The sequence below is a fragment of the Triturus cristatus genome, chromosome 6 (assembly GCF_964204655.1).
Source record: "Triturus cristatus chromosome 6, aTriCri1.1, whole genome shotgun sequence".
Classification (NCBI taxonomy): Eukaryota; Metazoa; Chordata; class Amphibia; order Caudata; family Salamandridae; genus Triturus; species Triturus cristatus.
In genome coordinates, this window is record NC_140589.1 from 1,668,198,970 (window position 1) to 1,668,220,259 (window position 21,290).

Genomic DNA, 21,290 nt, shown 5'->3' on the forward strand with positions numbered 1-21,290 from the left:
CCTCTTGAATGTAACACGCTTTTTCGGAAAGGAACTGCCTGCAAATAAACTTTGCCAAATCCAAAATCATGGCAGTAAACTACCGGAAAAAGAGGAAACTCAATTGGCATCTAAATGGACCAGGGCTGGATTTGGTAATCACCTACAAATACTTGGGGAGTAATTCTGGACCACAAGAACTCATTCAAATCCCAACTTGATTCCTTGCTAGGGAAGGGAACTGTGACTTGTCTGGCGATAAAATCCTTAAAGGTCAAACTCCCTGACTTAACGTTTAACCCCCTGCGCCAAGTTCTGCGAGCAAAGTTACAGCCAACCCTAACATATGGGAGTGAACCCCTTCAAGGGAAAAAGACGCTGCACTGCTGGATATAGTGATAGCCAATTCATACAGCGCAATCTTTAATCTGCCAAGATATGTTTCTCCAGCGCAAATTCGGTTAGAATTTGGCCTTTTAAAACAAACACTGGAAAGACGGAGCGCGTATGTTACTAGCTGGCACAAGATTCGCAGCGCTGAGGTTGCCTCCTTAAAATCAAACTTATGGGAAGAGTTGCTCCGACACCAAAAATCCTCAGCTAGAGATTATTTATTTGACTCACTCCAAGCCTTGGGACTGACAGACCTCTGGGGCACCCCTACCGATCTCATTTCTTTTAAAAAAGTCACGAAAAAATCAGCACAAATTATCTCCTCCATTGAGGACAAGGAGGCATTATCGAAAAGAGCGCATGGCTGGATCACACACGGCGACTATGTAACACTGCAACCTCAAGCGTACCTTAGCATTAGATTGAACCTAAAGATGAAAGAAAAGTTTTTAAAATTACGCCTTGGGGTAATTTCAGCTACCCCTCACTTGCCGCCTTGGGAAAGAAAAAACAGCCCTCAACAGTGTCGCTTGTGTAAAGCTGGCAAAGAAGATATAATACATGTAACTTGCATCTGCCCCAAATTAAAGGACCTGAGATACAATTTATTATGTCCATCTTTTAAACTACATGGCGTTCGAACATGCAGGCAAGGAGTCAACTGTGTTTTAACCCAACCAAAACAAAATTGAACTGTCGGGGCACTAAGTTTTTTTAATTAGTAGCAGAAAGACACAAGAGCACACCGAATGCGGATCTATAAACGTCAGACCGAATAGCTCCGCGATAACTGCTTGAAGCAGCTGAACTTTTAATTGCAATGATGATTATAAACTGATACTTGGCACATTTTTAAGTTTTAGAAAGGCGCACAAAATTAACTGTTAGTAAATTTTAGCAATGTTCTAATATTTTTGTAAAGGTTTTAATTAATCATGTACAAATAAAATTACTTACTTACAATCCTTGTCAGGGTGAACCATAACAGTCACTAAGTTCACCTGTGCTTGACCCCATAGTAGCTTGGCAGTAAAGCAGTTGGCTTAACTTGGAAGCACTGTGTAAAGTATTTATGCAGCACTCAAACAGTGATAAAGTAAAAACACAACACAAGAAAAATCCCAAATCAATTTAGAAAAAAACGAATACATTTTAATATATATGATGACACCAAAATGACAAAAATGTAATCCGCAACAGTCGTGCAGCAAGCTCAAACTGCCAACGGCAGGTATCTGGTCGCACAGGATTGGGGAAAAGTAAAAAGTAGAGGCCGACTAAGATAGAGTGCGGGTCGGTTGCGCAAGGTGGTTTTGACCCGGTCTCTGCTTGCTTTCAGACTGAGAAAAAAATGCTGGGACAAAGTCCAGGAGAAGGTAGAGTTCAGTGATGCAAGGCAGCAGGCTGTGTACGAGGATGAGTTGTCATCTCAGGGGATCGCCTAACAGCTGGTTCATGTGACCCAGTTAACACTATATAAATACAAAAGTATGCAGTTCCTCAAGAGAGATATTAATGAGTTGAGAGATGTATGAGTCAACAAGGTCAGGAGGAGAATCCTCCTTAAGGAAAAAGACCCTCACACATCCGGCAGACTAGCTGTCGTATATCGTCAGCACGTGGCCCAGATGTCAAGTTTCATCATTAGGTCTGCTCCGAATCGGGGCGGCGCTGCAATCCCCGATCGGCGACCTCAGTGGCGCCTTTTAGTGGAGATCTTTATTCCTTCAACTGCCGGTAGGTGAGTGCAGGTGAGGGCCCTAAGGTGAAAAAGTGTGTGGTGAAAGAAGTGTGTTAAAAGTAAGTAGTGGGGATCCTAAGTAACAAGGTTTATTTAATGGAGGAGGTCCCACTCTTAATTTAAAAACAATAACGTGCGTAATACTACAGTTAAGATGTCTGTTTTACGCTATAGTGATGTATGGTCGATCTGTTTCTTGCATTGGTTAAATATAACCGCAATTCTTCAGGACCAAGTAGTTCACACACTTATTGGTAGTGGTAGCGACTAGTGGGGCACTTACCACTGGTACAGCACCCTAATAAGTGGTTACTTATGGAGGTGAGGTAAAACGCCTGCAAAGAGAAATACAGGGGGACAAACATACATGTCAAAACAACATCTTGATAACATAGATTTCGCAGAAATCGCCTTGTAAACTGCAACCAACTGGTGTCATGCAGTGTTTATAATAATGTGGTGTTCAACTGCGTGATAGCGGTATGTCAAAACACCCTTAATGGTGACTCAAGGGGATAGTGCCCATAGTGTGGTGAGTGCTCTTGCAGTATCTACAATTTACCTAATAAGGGGGATACATACTAGCAACAAAACTATGGAACCAAAAGCTAATTGAAATAATCAACTCACCCAGAAGGGCAAGGCTACAAGTTCCAACGAGATGGCGCTGGATGTCGACACCGGATAGTACAGTGTCCTGTTCGCACAAGAAAAGGGGGGGGGGAAAGGGGGAGGGGAGACAATGCAACCGCAAGGATCTGCTGTGAGAAAAAACGATTTCCGAAACTACACGGACAAAGTATACATCCCATGGAGTGCGCAGGGATAAGCGCCAAGACTTCAAAGGGTTTACTTACAAAAGTCCGCAGTTCGGGACGCCTTCCCACCTACCCTGTGTCCGCGCCAACTCGGGGGACACTGCTAGGATCTGGCGGGCGGAATTCATAGCGGTGGAGAGCCAATGGGGATCGAGAACCAATTAGTTCAACGAAAGAGTAAAGACTAGTATGCGGAGTTCCCTTCCGGTCGCGCGAGCTCAGGTGTGCGCGTGGTGGCGCTCATGTGTAGCAGAGCGTGCCACATCACTATCTGGAAGTGACGGGAGGGGTACACGGAAGGAGTAGTGCGCGGAGCGCCCTTCCGGTTGTGCAAACTCTGGTGTCATCGTAGCAACGCTACTATGATAGAGGGCATCCCACGTCACTCCGTGTTGGCGGCTGATGTAGCACTGTGCGGTTGGTGTTGAAACTGAATAATGCAATCACGGCGCTCATCTCGTAACAGCCGTGTATTAACCACATAGTGTGTCAAGTGGTACAATTGTTCGGAATGGAGGCTAAAATATACTAGGGCATAAAATCTATCCCAGCCGTATATTAACCACATGGTGTGGCAAATGGTATAATTATTCAGAATAGAGGTTAAAATATACCAGGGGGAAAAAAAAACCTATAACGTAACATTGTTTCAACAACGGGGTTCCAGGTGTTAGAAGGCTGCTAACCTCACCCATTGTGTACTACCCAGAGGTGGAGTACAGCTATCTAGCTCAGAACGTTCACTATAAATCAACAAGTGGAATATATCAAGGCGTGATAGTCCAGTCCACTGTTTCAGATATTTACAAGGCTGCCCCAGGGAATGTCTTCGTTCAATCCTTCATGGTGGGATGATAATCTCATTACCCACCTTTGTTCTAGTGTGAACAGTTTAGCTTTATTGATATTTTTGAAGGATTGTAGAACTGTCCACTGCAAAGAATCAGGAGAATGATTTTTCTCAAAGAAATGTGTAGACATCTTCATATTCACTTTCTTACACCGGAAATTACTCCGATGTTCAATGATTCTGGTTTTTACTGGTCTCGTCGCCATCCCTATATAGGGGAGATTGCATGGGCAAGTTATTAAATAAATGCAATGGGAGGTGTTGCAGTTGGTGTGTGTTCTGCATTCCCACGTGACTCCGTTGGAAAATTCGATGTTCTTTGTTACTTTAGTTAGTGGGCAGACCACACAGGAACCACAGGGGTAGTGACCCGTGACAGGGGGAAGGTTCCATAAAGTGGACTGTGTGGTGCTCCTGGATTGTTTGGGTCTCGTGTGTACCAGTCTCTCCTTAAGATTAGTGGTGCGTTTGAAAGCAAAACGGGGGTTCGTAATTGAAAGTTCCCCGGTGTGGAGGATGATCCAATGTCTTTTGATGATTTTCTTAAGTTGGGATGAGTTAGGAGTGTAAGTAGTCACACATGTGAGGCAGTCGTCAGTTTTCTTCTCTCTCGGTTCAAGTAATCCTTCATTGTTGTTGTTGCGGGCACGTTTGTAAGATCTCCTAACATCCCGACTCTGATAACCCCTCTGGAGGAGATTGTTCGTAAGGACCCTAGATTCCTTTTTAAAGTCAGTAACAGAGCTACAGTTCCTCCTGATTCGGAGGAATTGTCCAAAGGGTAGATTTTGTTTGAGGGCCACGGGGTGATAGCTATCAAAATGTAATAGACTGTTTCTATCAGTGGACTTCCGGTGGAGTGTAGTACTCATTTTGTGATCATCTAATAGGATCAAGAGGTCTAAAAAGGGAAGTTGTTGGTCAGAAATAGTGCTAGTAAATCTTAAGTATGGATTCAACGTGTTAATCCATTTGCAAAACTCATCACAGTGAGCCTGATCACCTTTCCAGAGGATCAGAATATCGTCAATGAATCTCTTCCACAGTAAGATATTGGCTCTATAGGGGTTCGATTCATTGTGAAAGGCTCGTTCCTCAAAGGCTGCCATGTAGAGACAGGCCACACTAGGGGCAAAGGTGCTCCCCATCGATGTGCCCTGTATCTGATGGAATAATTGGCCCGCAAACTCGAAAAAATTCTCTGTTAGAGCTAGAGATGCACACTCAGTGATAAAAGGGCGGGGGGTGGGTGATACCCAATCTAGCCCGCTCAGCACATCCTCTATAACATCAAGTGTTGCCCTTTGTGGAATGTTTGTATAGAGGGCCTCAACATCCAGGGTGATGAGAAAGTCAACTTCTCCCTGGTGTTGGGTACCCTCTAGAAGCCTGAGTACATCAGTGGTGTCTCTCAGAAATGAAGGAGTACCTTGTACCAGTGGTTTGAGGAAGTAATCGACAAACTGGGAGAGAGGTTCCAGCAGGGATCCAATTCCGGAGACAATCGGTCTCCCAGGAACCGGATTGGTTCCCTTATGTATTTTGGGAAGGCAGTAGAAGTAAGGAATTCTTGGTTCACTGGTGACTAAGAAGTTAGCCTCTTTGTTCGTGATCCAGCCTTGGGTCTCTGCATGGAAAACCATAGTCGTAATCAAGGTCTTGAGCCGATTGGTGGGGTTCTCTTGGATAGGAGTATAGTATTTCCTATCACTAAGCTGGCGTTCGCATTCAATGTGATAATCATTGGTTGACATGATTACCGTCGCGCCCCCCTTGTCTGCTTGTTTAATGGTGATGAGGGGGTCATTATTAAGTGACCGTAATGCTGCATCTTCCTCATTGGTGATATTGTGGAAAACAGTAGTAGGTCTGATCTGTTTCCAGTCCTTAAGAACTGCCTGTTCGAAAGTTAACACCTCATTGGGGACCATCCCGCTGTGTGGAGTAAACGTGGATGGTTTATGGAGGCCAGAGTCTTCACAGTGAACCCCTGGTACGTCCTGAAAATATGCCTTGAGACGTACTTTGCGGAAAAAGGCTTGGATTTCACACATTTCTTTGAAAGAATCAACCTTTGGTGTGTGTACAAAGCCTAAACCTTTTTGGAGTACTCGTCTCTCTGTATCATCTAGGGTGCGAGGAGAGAGGTTAACAATTAACGTCTCTTGTTCTTGGTTTGGCTCCTGGTCTCCATGGACGTTGAGGGTTGATCCTGCCAGTGTACTCTCTTGTCGTCTCCTCTTCTCCGCCCTCTTCCTCTGCCCCAGCCTCTGCCTAAAAAAGGGGGGCCTTGCTGGAAAAAGGGGAGTGGAGGGGGACCAGATTGGAAGTTTGGAAAATGCCAGAAAGGTGGGGTCGGTTGATATTGTCCCTGGAAGGGAACCATTGGATAGATGGGATAGTTCTGTTGTCCTTGTCTTTTCCGACTATTAGAACACTGGCAGCAGATACCATGTGGGTAGGACAAGAAAATGCCAACTTTCTAAAAGTGGCATTTTCAGAATTGTTGCTTAAAATCAGACTTTTACATTAAAGCGGATTTTAAATCGCAATTAAGTTACGTCCAAACACGACAGTCCCACCTGCTCCCAATCAAAAGTTTGCACTTATTAAATGTAATAAAGTAACCTGATGTTATCCAGTGGGAGAGATAGGCCTTACAATAGTAATCAATAAATTCAGGAGTTTTACACTACCAGGATAGGCTTGTTTATTTTATTTATTTCAAGAGTTTTCTATAGCGCTAGCCAGACCCGAAGGTATCGGAGCGCTTCACAACATTGTCACTTGTAGGGTAGCATTAACATTTTAGTATGTATAGAGAATTAAGAGGCATCAAACAATACCATTGTATAAAATAAAATGTCACTTGAAAGATATAGTATCACATTGGTATGCACATTGACTCATGCTGCTTCCTTTACTGTCTTTGTTGAGAGCTCAGTGACTCATGATGCTGTAAAACTTAAAACACGTCTTACTTTTTAAATACAATGCACCATCTCCTATGGGCTTTTTAGGGCCTGGGTGACATATATGTATTAAAAAGGAAGGCTTAGGTCTGCAAAGGATTTATTTTGCCAGGTCGAACTGGCACTTTGTATAACTGCACTGCTGGCTGCCATGGCAGACAAGAGGCATATTTTAGAGTGCTACTTTAATGGGTGCTGCAGGCTCATCTGTAGCATTTAATTTACAGGCACTGGGTTCTTGTTTTACCATATACTAGGGACTTATAAATACATTATATGTGCCAATCAGATGTAGGCCAATTTTACCATGTTTTATAGCGCGAAAGCTCAAGCACTGGTCATCAGTGGTAAAGTACACTGAGTCCTAATGGCAACAAAAACGAATTTCAGAAAACTGGAGTGGTGAAGGCAAAATGTTTGGGGGGGAAGACCAAACCAAGGATGTCCGGTGTAGCAATGCCTTAAATGTGCGGTCATTTGTTCGGTCTGATCTTGAATGGAATAGCCAACAATGACTAGTGAATACAATTAATGGAAGAAAACAAGATCTTCCAATGTGAAGGCAAACCCTCAGAAGAGTAAACTGACTCAGTATCTCAGCCTCAAAATGTTCCACGTAATCAAAGAAGTGGAATGTGGAACAGGATACAAAGGAAGAAAACAGCAGCCAATCCCTCAGCAAGGGACATACACCAGGAATAGAAAGCAGCCATCCAGCATTCAAAATGCACCAGCCTTTTCCCACAAAAAGAGATTGAAGTCGGGAAGAGACCACCAACTGATCCAAGCGACGGAATAGAGTAAAATGTCTCACTTTCAACAGGTACCCAATGAGGGGGGGATCTTGAGGCGTGCAAGGGAGAACGACTGCTGTGAATGGGAATCTCAACTTGTGGATCACTGTACTATCTAAGAAGGGGGAGAGGGCTAGATTTGGGGGGTAAGGGGAGTAGGATATTATGAAGAGTTCACTCATCAACACGAGGAGACGGGGGTTGCAACAAGCTATTGATGGTTGGATTTGGTTCACAATTTCTTTGATGTTAAATGTGGGTATATAGGGGAAATTGGGACGTTCGATCATGCCAGAGAAAATAAGCTAGGATTGTAGGTCTAGGGAGATGGCCCTGGGAGTACTCATTGGAACTGCTACACAGATTCCCAGATAGAGGCTGCAATGAAACGCTCACATGTGATTAAACTCGTTGGCTTAATCAAACAAGTATTAAATTCCTCTCTTAAAATAGTCCAAATCTTGAACATGTTCCATACCATGGAAGTTGACATATGTCTGTTGCAAGAAAACTGAAATCCACCTATTGGGAACTGACTGGTCATCCTGTCTTTCCAAATCAGGAAGGGTAGCAGGTCTTGAAATGAAGCTAAATGAAGTGCACTTGCTGTAGTAATAAATATAGGTGCATACATTTTATCAATGGCTTCCCTGTTTGATAACCACTCGGGGCAGGAATAATCCTTGAGTGCTCTAGCGACATAACTGAGGGAGCACAATGCGAGTTCATTATTGGAAGAGAGTTCAGCATGGTTATGAACATAGTATTGAATGACATGCAAGTTCACCTGGCACAGAGGCCATGCATGAGCCTTATCAACGAAGGCATTGGTGTAGCTTCAGAATGTAGTCTCACTAGACATATAGTGCATACAGCACCCCAAAGCGTTAGACTACACCTTCTTCACTGTGGCACACTACACCTATGTGCTGTCTTGATCACTTTCTAGTCTTGATCACAGCAGGCTTCAGTGTCTCCTTTACTGAGGTTGACAAGCGTTGACAACTTTTCTGTATATCACTGTTCCATGGCCAAGCGGCCATGAAGGACAAGGAAGATCGTACATGGGGAGTAAGATAACCTACTTCACAACAAAGAGCTTGTAGGAGACCTATATTAAATGCTTAAAGCACCAGCTAGACAGCAATGACTGAGCGAGGTGAGTGCCAACACTCTGGAATGCACTTAAGGAAGTGACAAGGTGGTACATTGTCTCACAATTGGCCAGATTGAACAGACATCTCCGGGACAAGAGAGGACAACTAGATTATCAACTGACAGAAAAGGAGAGTATCAATAAACATAGGTGTGGTGTAAATTAACTGCAGTTGGGGCTCAAGTTAGGTGATGCCACATGCCTTTTCAAATCCTGCAGAAATAATAGGAGGGAGGGAGCGAAGCGAGAAAATTATTGATCTGTAAACATTGAGTGATAATCACCATTCAATGGATAACTTCTATTGGAGACTCAACCGGATTATCTTGAAGCAAAAACGACTACAACGCAGTCGCCATAGCTGAGGGAGGGATTCAAATACAGGCAATCCCAGGAATACAATGCTAAATACTGGAAAGGAACATACCGATAGATGATGTCTTTACAGAGATCTCTATACTAAAGTTACACAAATCACCCAGGCGGATTCATGGCACTTTTTTTACAAGACTTCCTTTAGGCAATTGACACACATTTTTAATTCTTTCTTCAAGGAATAAGGTAGGAAAGGGGCAGACCGCACTGATTACATTGTGCAAGTAGTGATCTCAGTCATCCCAAAATCGGGCTCGGACCAGTCACTTAGCAGCTCTTATAGGCTGATTGTTCTGCTCAGCGTTGATGTCAAGCTGTTCATAAGTTTTCTAGCAAGAAGGCTTGGAGTACATCAGCTGGGATGATAGAGCTGGATCAATCCACTTTATCCTAGGCAACATCTGCAGTGATAACACTAAATAACTACTGCCTTTGATCGAGAACTTATTTTGTTGGACCCCGTAAAAGGCAGTCAACCGAGTTGACAGACACTTCATTGAATGCACATTGGCATGGTTTAGGATAGTACCCAGGTTCAGCACTTAGTTGCCTAACTGCTGCAAGAGCACCAGGGTGTCTGTAAGAGTGAATGGTCCCACGTCAGTTCAGAGGAGAGAGGGGAACAAGACAAGGTTGTCCGCTTTCACCAATGCTGTTTGTCCTGACAGAGGAACCTTTAGCAGAGGGAATATTTGGGCATACAGATATAAAGCCAGTCCAGGAGGGTAGCAAAATTCACAAACTAATGCCCTATGTAGACTACATAAAATGCACGATCACTGATCTCATTGAAATCAAGCCAACTTTTATGGCTGAGTTGTCAAATGGTGGGAAGGTTTTAGGATTCATGATTAAGTTGACCAAATCTCAGACATTGAACCATTTGCTGCCAGCCGAACAAGTGGCAGGACCACCGTAGTTGTTCAACTGACTCCTACTCTTCCTGCACCGGTGGTCTGCGTCTGTCTTGCTGCGGGAGGATAACAGCATATATGATGGTATCCCTACCAAGGATCCTATTCCTCTTTCAGTTTGTTCCTCTAACAGCATCTGCCTCATCATTTTCCAAGCTGCAAGGGATGACTGATCATTTGTATACACTGAGGAAAAAAGCACGACTGGATGGCACTCTGCTGCAAAAGCTGCCTAAAGAATGAGTCCTTGGCCTCCCGGATATTATGTGAAATTATCAAGCAGTGCGACTCCTCTATCTGGTAGAAGCTGAAGAAACATAGAACATGGGGTTATGTTCCTCACAAGTAACTAAAGCTATTCTGGCAATTTGGTAACAGAGTAACAGTAAAACGAGGTCTGATCACATTCTTCTAACTGCTGGCGCCCATGTATGTATTTTGCAACCATGTGAGTCAGAAATGTAAACTATATTTGATACAGTGACTAATTGCATTAGGCCAGAGAAGCATCATGATAATAACGATTGTTAATGGGATTAAATGGAGAGTTCCACCATAGATGGAAACACCATGTTCATGGTAGGAAATGATGCATATTAAATATAGAGATTAGCCAGGTATGTATGTATGTGAAAAGAAGCGTATGGTGGGATCTGATGGGTCATATCTGCAAGATTAGGTATTAAATTGTATAATACGACTCCTCATTAAGCTTGCAAACTTAACTGATAAGTGTGGAAGCCTGTCATTATTTTTGCATAAAATTAAAATAAAGTTTAAAGAAAATTAACTTTCACACTGCTGTTTGTGTTTATTCTTTCCCGTTTCATTGTGTGGGCATAATTCACTAATGCCTTGTTCATTTGCACATACACATACAACCTATCTTTGAATGCTTGCATTCTATATTTTCACAGCTTTCTAGAACAATTGTATAGTTTTGCATTACATACTCTATATAGAATTATACAAACATGTTTAGGAAAAGTGGTGCCCACCTTAGCACATAATGGCTTCCCCTGTGGGATGGGGTAGGTGAGACAGTGTTTCTGATAAAAAGTTTGTTAGAGTAGCAAAGAAGTACAGATAACAATAAAGTTCAACGGTAATCTTTATGGCTTTTGTGCAGGAAAAATAATGTATAATTCTACATAAATAACCATACTAAAAATTTTGGGAATGCTGGTGGCCTCAATATCCATGGTAAACGTAGTAGAATTTGGCAAGAGTTGTTGGAGTATGAAGTAGGGATAATTGGTCTACACAAACTGCTCATTCCAGATAAAGATCATTTAGAAATAGCTGGGACATGAGGCATTCATTTGTTTGTCTCAGGCAACATCTACACAGGGGTTGTATACTTGCTAGATCTTGACAGTTTAGGGTGATTTTCAAAGTATCAGATTCTCACAGGAGATGGCCACTTGCTGAAATACATTACAATACATCTTTTTTTATATGGTGCCTCTAATGACAACCGTATTTCTATGATGCACTTACTTTAGAATTCACTGACGGGGCTGGTACCTTCTTTATATGTGGTGATTATTAAAATTGTGTCTTAGATTGATGCAAAGATAATACTAATCAACATCCTTTGGAGCGAATCAGAGAAGTTTGCTTATCCATTCTAAAGAAGACGCAACTTCTAGGTTTTGTTGATTGCTTGAGAACATGCTTTGCTGGGGTCTCTAGGTATACTTTTTTCTAACCACTTAAACAGTATTCCTGTATTGATTTATTTCTTGTCCCACCTGAATTTACAAGTACCAAAACGGAAATATGCCCTAGAATATCATCTAATCATTAACAGTTCAGGTATCAAATATGAAAACAGTAGGCTCTGGGTAGAGTTCTTTTATCGATATCTCTGATTTATGGCAGCATGTAAGGAAATGTAACAAAACATTTCTGCAAATTAATATGACCACTACTACAGCAACAGTAGTATGGAATACTTTAATGTTGGCAATATGAGGTGGACTCTTAGTTGCGTTGCTATGAGCTGTATGATCCGTTTATAAGAAGGAGGAAATGGATCTATTTCTTGAAGGAAGAATATGTTGATGCTGTAATTGCTGGTTTCCCAGTTGAATATAAGGTCTATATGCGATTAATCACCTGTTAAACACAGGCCTCAAGGTGGCTTAGGGAAAGCACCGCACTCGGGGATACTAGTCCAGTTTGGCAGTCAGTAGGTTGCATTCCGCCTTGGAAACTCAAGAAGAACAGATATAACAGCTTGAGTGTGTTAAAAGAAAATAAAGATCAAGAGGTTTTGGGTACTACTTATGTTCATCAGGCAGTTTCAAAGCTTTTACCAATCCTTACACCAGACAAATGACATATGTGCTTTTCAAGATAGCCACTTTTCATGATTTTTTTTAAATTTTTTTTTACAACACCTTAAGCTGCTGGTTTGGATGCACCAATCACACCTGAGGAGGTTATGGCTAATGGTTAAGCCTCTGGTGAGGATTGTATTCATGTCAAGTTCTACAAGGCAAAACCGCACCTATTTTGTAGATTGGTATTAACACTATTTAAGGCAGGGGGAATACCGCATTCTTGGAAATATATAAACATTGTCTTCTGTCATTAAAAACAAAAAGTGTCTTCCGCTATGCCCAGGTTCGGCACGCCCTACTCTCGTCTTTGGGGAGGGGACCACGGTCCCTGTTTCTTCGCCTCTCGAGGACCGTATACTCGACGGACACGTTCCCGACAGTACTATCTCCCTGATTTATAAAAAACTAATAAATAATTGGGCTGATCTCTTGGTGCGTCTTCGGGAGGCATGGACGGGAGATGGGGTGGAGTTGGACGACGAGGACTGGCAGTCTGCGCTGTCATCCCCTAAGGAGGTTGCCATCCCGGCCCGTCTCCGTCTGGTCCAGCTTAAGATTCTCCATCGTGTCTATGTGACGGGTCCCCGTTTGGTCTCGATGGGGTTTTCTGACGACGGGCTCTGTAAGCGTGGCTGCGGGCTCAGTGCCACCTTTCTCCACATCCTCTGGGAGTGCCGCGAGGTGGCGGAATATTGGCGCCAGGTGCATGATGTTATGAAACGAGTCACTGGGGTCGCTCTGCTGCCCGAGGTGCGCCGATGTGTTCTGAATGTGTGGGAGCCCAATGACTATAATGCGGCCCAGGCTCGGTGGGCGGCCCTTGGGAACATGATCGCAAAGAGAGATATTGCGCAGCTTTGGGGTTCCCAACGGCCTCCCACCGTGTCCGTATGGAAGGAGAACATGGACTGGTGCATGTTCAGGGAGAAGACGGTGTATGTGGCTCGTGGTAAACCGGGGGCGTGGGGTAGAATCTGGGGTCAGTGGAATGTGTATCGAGGGACTATCTGTTCTCCCCCCTTAGGTGGATACGTCTGAGGTTGCCTTGTCCCCCTGATCCTTGAGGGTTCCTTGTTTACTCTGTTCATCTGGGTATAGATTTGGTTTTCCCGTGGCCCCCCCCCTCCCTCTCAGACCCCCCTTTTATTGACCACCCTAGGGTGGTCCTATGTGGAGTTCCTCTGCTATGGTTAGACGCCCTTTCAATGTTTTTCGCCTTGCTTTTTGTTTTTCTTTACTTTGGTTGATAGTTATGTTAAAAGGGTGTATCCTGACTTCCTTTATGTGCAGCTTGATCTCCTGTCATTTAGCGGAGCCCCTGCGGGCCAGTCATTGTTTTTGAACTGCTTGATCATTTCTGCATACTAGCGGCCGGCCCAGGAGGTTGTAGGCCCGTGCTTGTACCCTTTTTCTCTGCACAATAAAATTAAAAAAAAAAAAAAAAAAAAAGTGTACACCAAGAAGTGAAAGAGTATCACACCAGCCAAATTCTCTAATCTATAGAGATGCAAAAATTAATTTGAACATTCTTGCAATTCGTCACAGCATGATGGTTTCCAACCTATTATCACATGAACAACGTGCTTTATATATCTAGGTTACTAGATTACATACATCTTTGCAAGTGTTGGGGAGGAACACCAGTATGAACCTGCTAGATGGAGAAAAATCTTTTGACGTGAATGAGGTTTAGTACAATTTTTATTAACATAATACAGGGATTATTTAAACGCCCACCTGCTAGCAACCTTACAGTGGGTGTTACCTTTGACTCAAAATCGATCAAAAACTCAATTACAAACTAATACATGGGTTTGAAGGACCCTACAGTAGGTGAACAATTAACCCATGTATAAATGATGGTGATTAGTAAGGGAGGGGAATGCATCAAATTAAATTGTGAGATTATGTGCAAGGACTGATTGGTGAGTTTGGTGTAGGTTATCAATCTCATTGATTGGGACTTGTAAGATAGTAAAGATGTTTATTTTGCCTACATTTCTATATCTTTTTTATTCTATTCCTCTGACAGTACCCAATGCTTTCTATTAACAGCTGGAATCCACAGTGGACAGTTTAGTTTGGTTTGGTTAAGAGAGTGGCTGCCGGCTGACAAATTTTTAAGTATGCTTCGACTACAGAGATATTGGTCATTACCTGATTTTCATTTATATTTTTGGGCAGCCATGGATAAGGGAATGGCAACCTTAGTAATCACCACTGTGAAACGAAATGCCCCATTCTTTAGAATTGCCTGGATGAAAATGTTAAAAGCTGTTTTTTGAGTACTAGCTACTCCCAACTACCATAAGAGGGTTAAAAGTATGGTTGTACATGCTGATCTACAAATATAAAAAACATGGTGTATTATATTCAACATAAAATATTGTGCATATATCCTTGTATGGGGGAATTTCTCCTCCAGATGTTTTCCAGGATCACATCTGCTGTGTATGGGAAAATGCAGGTGGATGGGAAATGGGTCAATTGTTTTATAATGGAATATTCCACACATTTTCAGAACACCAAGAAGTTGTGCCACACAGAACTAACTTTCTTAAATACCTACAAGTTTGGGATTTTATTCTCAAAACATGCAGTGTTAATTGCAATATGGAAATATTGAGATCGTGGAAGCATTACATTTGGGGCTTTCTGAAATCACTACAAAGGTTTCATCCCCATTGTTATTAGAGATGCTCCTGGACGATGTTGATAGCCTGGCATAACGAATAGGGAGATCTCTAGGGATGTGCGCTTAAGAAGTATGTAGTGAAGTGCACAGCATTTATTTGCAGTGAACAATTTCAGCACTATTAAACATATTGAACTATAACTGCGCAAGGCTTGGTTAGTGAGGATGTCTGGCTGACTCGAAGAGTGTTATAAGTGTGCTGAGGATTGTCATATGTTTGTCAGCTGACAGATATTTAGACTGTTTTTGGACTTGTTAGTGTACAGATTAAATGAACTAGCACATTCTGATTCTGTTTGGATGCTAAAGCCGTCATCTTTAGAGGTGATGGGGCTCTAGATAGAAGTAATTATGGGTTTTTCTTTATCGCTATTGTAATCGCCTGTTTATGTATTGCCAGGCATTGGACAGATCCATATACTCCTAGCTTGGAAGAGTGGTGGACTTGCTACTCAATGTGTGTCAAATTGAACTATAAGATGAAGGGTTGGGGCAGGTGGTGTGGAAAAAAAGGACACTCTCTTTGGAGCCCACTTGAAGACTGACAATGTTAGAAAAGCTATACTGAGGAACCTGGAAATTATGCAGAAGCATATCTCTTTTCTGTAAGAAAAAAGACCAACAATGTCTGTTCTCGTTGTCCTGCACACCTCTTCAAATTCACCTAATGAAGACTTTCATCATACCCATTGTTGATTTGGACAAGATTAATATGTTTGATTGCACTCCTAGACAGGTACTCCCCCCCCCCCCCCCCCCCCCCCCCCGAGCATGACTCTGTTGCCTGCACTTTGCATGCAGTGTTCAATCCAATTTGAGACTAGCCTGCATACTATATCACAGTTGTCTGCCACAGTTTGCATGCTCCTTTGATTAACAAAATGCCTTATCATTTGTTTCTGAAAGTACTAGTTGAGGACACTTGTTGGCATGTTTTTTTATGTTTCAACATTTTCCTTCAGCCTGACAATTCAGATGAGTCAAATGCAGAAAGTGATGCAGACACGGAACAAGATCAGGTCTCTATGTATCATAAACTGCTGTCAACACTAAAAAGCTTATCTGATGAGGATGATGATGATGATGAAGAGGATGACGATGATGAAGACGATGACAATAGTGAGGATCAAAGTGGCGATTCAGACACGGGGAGCGAAGAAATTCAAAATGCGCAAGATGCAGATAGTGATGAAGAGAGCACTGAAGAGCATGACCAGGAGAAAGGTAATTATTTTAGATTTACTATTATTTTAACTGTAAGCTACTAAAGCGCTTGCTGTATGCCAGATGTTGACCATATATAAACTAGTCCATCGCTATCCCTATGTTTTACATAATGCTGTTACCAATAGCAGTATTGCTTCACTTGCTCATATGTGGTCTCAACTATACTCCTCTAATGAGGTTATCGTGTTCAACTCTGTCTGTTTTGAAGTTGCTTCAAGCGGAGTAGGATTTCAACATCCCTTTTTTAGCCATGTTTAGTTTAGCTTCAATACAAACTGTGGCTACCAGTGACACTTCATTGCATTTTATCGATGTGACTTGGCTTATTAACAAACTGCACCATTTTTATTTTACATGGGCTGGTAGAATGTGAATGAGAAAACTGGTGAAAACGTAATAGTGCTTTGTGGACATTAATGTGAAATTATGAAGCAGTACAGCTCCTATACCAGGTTGGGAAGAAGACCTCCAGTACATCTAATTCTGGACTGTGCTGTATCACCAAATGCTACTTTACCCAGACACCTACCCTTTCCCGCTCTTTCTCTGTTAAGACATCATCACTTTCTAAAGGCATGCATCCATTTTTGATACCTGCAAGGCAGCCACTTTAGATATGACTCACACTTTGTGCAACAGTACTTCCAGTGACAGTTGTAAAGGCAGTCCTTCAAAATAATTTTGCCATTTTCGGTCTGACAGTCAAAGCTCCAACAACACAGCCAACCATTGATGTCACATGCACCTGCCGTGCTGCCTTCCCTGCCCAATATAAGTGGAGTACAGTCCAGTAATTGTCCAAATTCCCTCAGCTCTACTTGTAGACCTTAGCAATGAACATCCCTTGCACCTAAACCTGCATGCAGTTACATGCCTCCAAAGACAAGGAAGTATTCCTTGGGAGGAGCTCTGTTGTTTGGACTAAGCTATATAAATGGCGAAATAAATTAAATGGAGAGCCTGCTGTTCTCATGACTCACTATTTAGATGCCTGCTGGCGTTTAGGTTTGTTCATCTTTGACTGTCAATTACAGTCATAATTAATAGATGGGAATATTGGCACTTTAAAAAAAATGCCTTTTGCATTCTAAAACTGTTTTCCTACAGGCAACTCCCACTTATTTAGATCGGGGAAACATCTGTTTTGTACACATTTGACTTTGCAGTAACTGCCGAGGTTGATTAGAGGAATAAATGACACCCTTCTGTGTACTATTGTCTGTAGTTTCAAAATCCTTTTCATGTTATCCTCCTACTCTCTCTCTATATTTGATACAATGTAGGTAAAGTAATGAAATTAGGACTCCTTTAACTCACCCTCAAGCATTTTAGCAAAATGTACAGGTTTGAACTACTTCAAGTACACATCCACATATTAGAGTACACTAACTTGTTTTGTTTAGTTAACTTTGAGCTAATGAATTATACTCTGTATTAACAAGTGCGTATAAATCATAAAATCTGTGATATAGCATACATGTTTACTACCAGGTTATAGTGCAATTTACAAATGAATTGATTTTGAATTTATTTTTCACATGTAATTTCTGTATCTTATTGATACAAAATTATGAATTCTGGTTTCTGTGAACATGTAAAAATACCTGTGGCTTTTCGGTGACCTTTATACTGTGACAGGTAGCTTGTCAACAGTAAATCCTTAAGGCTAGCTAATTTCTTAAATGGCCGCCTTCCAGTCCAACCCAATAAATCCTTCTCTAGTTTTAGAAACTTTTATTCCAGTATCTCGATTGTAGTTTTCTTATTTAATCATTTTGTGTATTATACTTGCTATGAATGTAAAAGCTTTCTTTTTCGTTTTATATTGGGGTTTTCCATTTGTAATATATTCATGTTCTACTTAATAGTTCATTTAATTTGAGTGGTTCTTTTTATCCTCATAAATTTGTGTGTAGGGATATTCATCTTTTTTTATTGCACCTTGGCATAGACCATTACATTTGCAAGTTTGCAAACAATATTTATTTTCCCATTCTCCACAATTGCTATTCTCAGACTCCTAAACTCAATATTTACTAATTTTAAATATAAAATTAATTCAGTATATATCATTAAGTTATGTGCATTCTGTGTCATATTAATAATTTACAACCAAGCACATTTAATCATATTCCAAGTCTTATTTTTGTAATTTTTATTACCGGTTACCATGTTACATGCTTCCTTTCTATATTATACTTTCATACTGCTTCCTAAAGTGCTCTTCATTATAAAGTGTCCATTCGGCATTCGGTGATACCTCATATCGCATTCATATGCTCATACACAGTGGTACAGTTATTTATCTCGATTAACATTACTGTGGTCAACGATTCCTTTGCATATATAACACTTCCTGAAGTGTCTTTTTCACATTTCACGCACTCTTTAATAGACCAGAAGAAATTCCAACTCCATTACACGGACCCCACTGCTCGGCTTTATGGCTTACTCACAGCGCCTATTTAAATTCTCAGAGGTACAAGACAAGGATAGCCTCTGTTTCCGTTTCTGTTCCTGCTGCCCTGGATCCGCTGGCAGCCAAATTGTGCCAGCAACCTGCAGAGCACTCACCGCTGTACACCTCGAAGATTATTAGTGTCATTATATGCAGATGATATGGCACTATCTCCGCAACCCCATGAGAGCCTCAAACCGATACTCAGAGTTTATTAAATTCAGTAGCATATCTTAAATCGCGATTAACAGGACCAAGTCAGTTATTTTACCCCCTAACACCCAACGCTTCCAGATTCTATCTAGTTATCCCGCTGGAATGAAATGAGGGCTCAATAAGGTACCTGGATATAACGGTTAATCACGACTTTGATGCTATTATGAAGAAAAAATAAAGCTGTGTATCCCAACTAGATGATTAAATTGACGGATGGATAATAACCCCCTTGTCCATGGCAGTGAGAATCGCCCTGGCAAAGATGATTATACGTACACGACTACTATGTATTTTTCTAAACATTCCCATTTGGCTGACTAGGTCATTTTTTCCCAAACTTCGTCCATCCTAATTAGACTCACCTGGGTTGGCAAACAGTCTTGAGTCAATGGGCACAAGGTGGTTTCACTGCACCGGACCTAGATCTAGGTTACTTGTGTATGCAAGCATATTTTGCATACTATTGGTATCCTTCTCTGCCATATCTACCACATCTACCTGTGGAAGCCCACAATGTGTCCCCTGCACCTCTCAACACAGTTCTTTACAATCGAACCTATGGACGTCCAACTGACCTACTTACCTCGCACTGCACGGCGCTGGCCTGGGATTGCTTGAGGTGGAGCTGGCCTAGAATTGCTTTACTCCCCCTCAGTCACTCTTGTAGGACACACTAACATGCGATAAACTGGGGATGCAAACATGCAAGCACAGTTAGTAAAACAGAATGTCACAAAATGGGGAGATCCATACCAGGAAGGCAATTTTCTAGACAGAAGTACAATTATAAATCAACCTAATTTTATGCCACTTGATCGGTTTCTCTGTTACCTGAGGGCCAAGGTCAAATCACTTTCTTCATCGTTTCTACAAGAGCTACCACCCCTAAAATCCCATTAACAATTAATAACCACATAATCACCTGGTAATTAAGCTATATAACTCCGTAGAGGCGCAGCGCCACACACTACGGTGTAAGATGTAAATGGGAAGAGACGTTGCAGACCCCATATCAGTTAAGGAATGGGATTTTGCTGCTCGCAGACAGCTAGCAGTAGACTTTACCTAATACATTTCCGCTACTTGCACAGACTACATCCAATACCGCTCACTTTATGGGAACGGGGACTAAGACCCACTTCGGACTGCTCAAGATGCGGAGCCTCATACGCCGAGTTTCTTCACTCTGCCAGGGGCTGCTTCAATATTTAGCTTTTTTGGATGGATGTTCTCCATACCGTTTCTAACATGACAGGAGAGCCCATACCACCGGAGCCTAAGTTGGCTCTGTTGGGTTGGGTGCATGCAGTGTCCGGATCGGTTCGTAAGTGGCGGTGCTTTCACCGCTGCTTGCCAAGTGGCTAGACATTGGAGCAGGGGAAAATCACCCAAACATGCCAAATGGCTAGCTAACCTCAGATTCTGCAATGAGCAACTTGAGACATTTGCTTCACTCCAACCTAGAGCACCTCGCCCCAAGGACATATAATTCACCAGTTCTGCGGATGTACATTCTTGTGACTGAACCGGATTTCTCAGCGATAAAATCCCATGAACGTCAAGAAATGACACCAGGTGCTTGGGCATAGACTTTGGAGACAACTATGTCTCCAGGTGTGGCATTCGGAGAAAGGTGTCCTACTGTTACAGCGTGAGCCTGTTATACTAGTCGCTTTGCTGAGGATGTGACCTGTCTGTCTTCCAAGTAGTGTTAATGCATTCCATCATTTCTGGTATTGTACTTCTTGTTATGAATCTACAAACACATTTAATAATAGAAAAGACAATAAGCAGCACAAAGAATGTTTATAGGTTGTGTTGTTCCTCAGAACTGTCTGGGCTCCCAATGGTTCGGACGAATAATGTTTTATAATGCAGCGTCCATGGGATAATCTTTTTAATGAGCATTGTCTATGGAGTGCACACTTATTCAATTGATATTGAACTCAATGACTATCTGGACTAGCTTGACTATAACTGATTAACTCTACAGAAGGGAAGAAGAGTCAAGCAGAACTGGAAATCTGTAGAGAAGGGGTAACAAGGAAAGATGACAGGCCTAGGCAGACTGATTATTTCTCTGGAAGCAGATAAGACGTGTGGCTGACTTCCACCTGCTGTTACACTACACCCCTCTGTCCTCCTCCAAAACAAGCATTGGCAGAGCCAGTAGGCTCCCCTGTGTGCAATGTAGTGGCTTGCTCGGTTACTTTTTTAAATAATTATGTGTTATGGTATGTTATTGTATAGTTCAGTATGCTATGGTATGTCTTGTCAGTGTTTAGTATTGTATTTAATGATCTGTTATTTCATAGTATGGGATACCCAGTTAGTATATAGTATGGTATGGCTTG

The 21,290-nt window shown here is 42.0% G+C and overlaps 1 protein-coding gene across 1 annotated transcript in view; it reads left to right on the forward strand.

Moving 5' to 3' along the window:
- The window catches only part of UTP25 (UTP25 small subunit processome component), a 203,151-nt gene that overhangs the window by 58,469 nt on the left and 123,392 nt on the right, over positions 1-21,290 (forward strand). Inside the window, exon 3 of the mRNA XM_085612834.1 lies at positions 15,998-16,259. Coding sequence (XP_085468960.1) covers positions 15,998-16,259 — 262 coding nt within the window. The remainder of the gene's footprint in view (positions 1-15,997; positions 16,260-21,290) is intronic.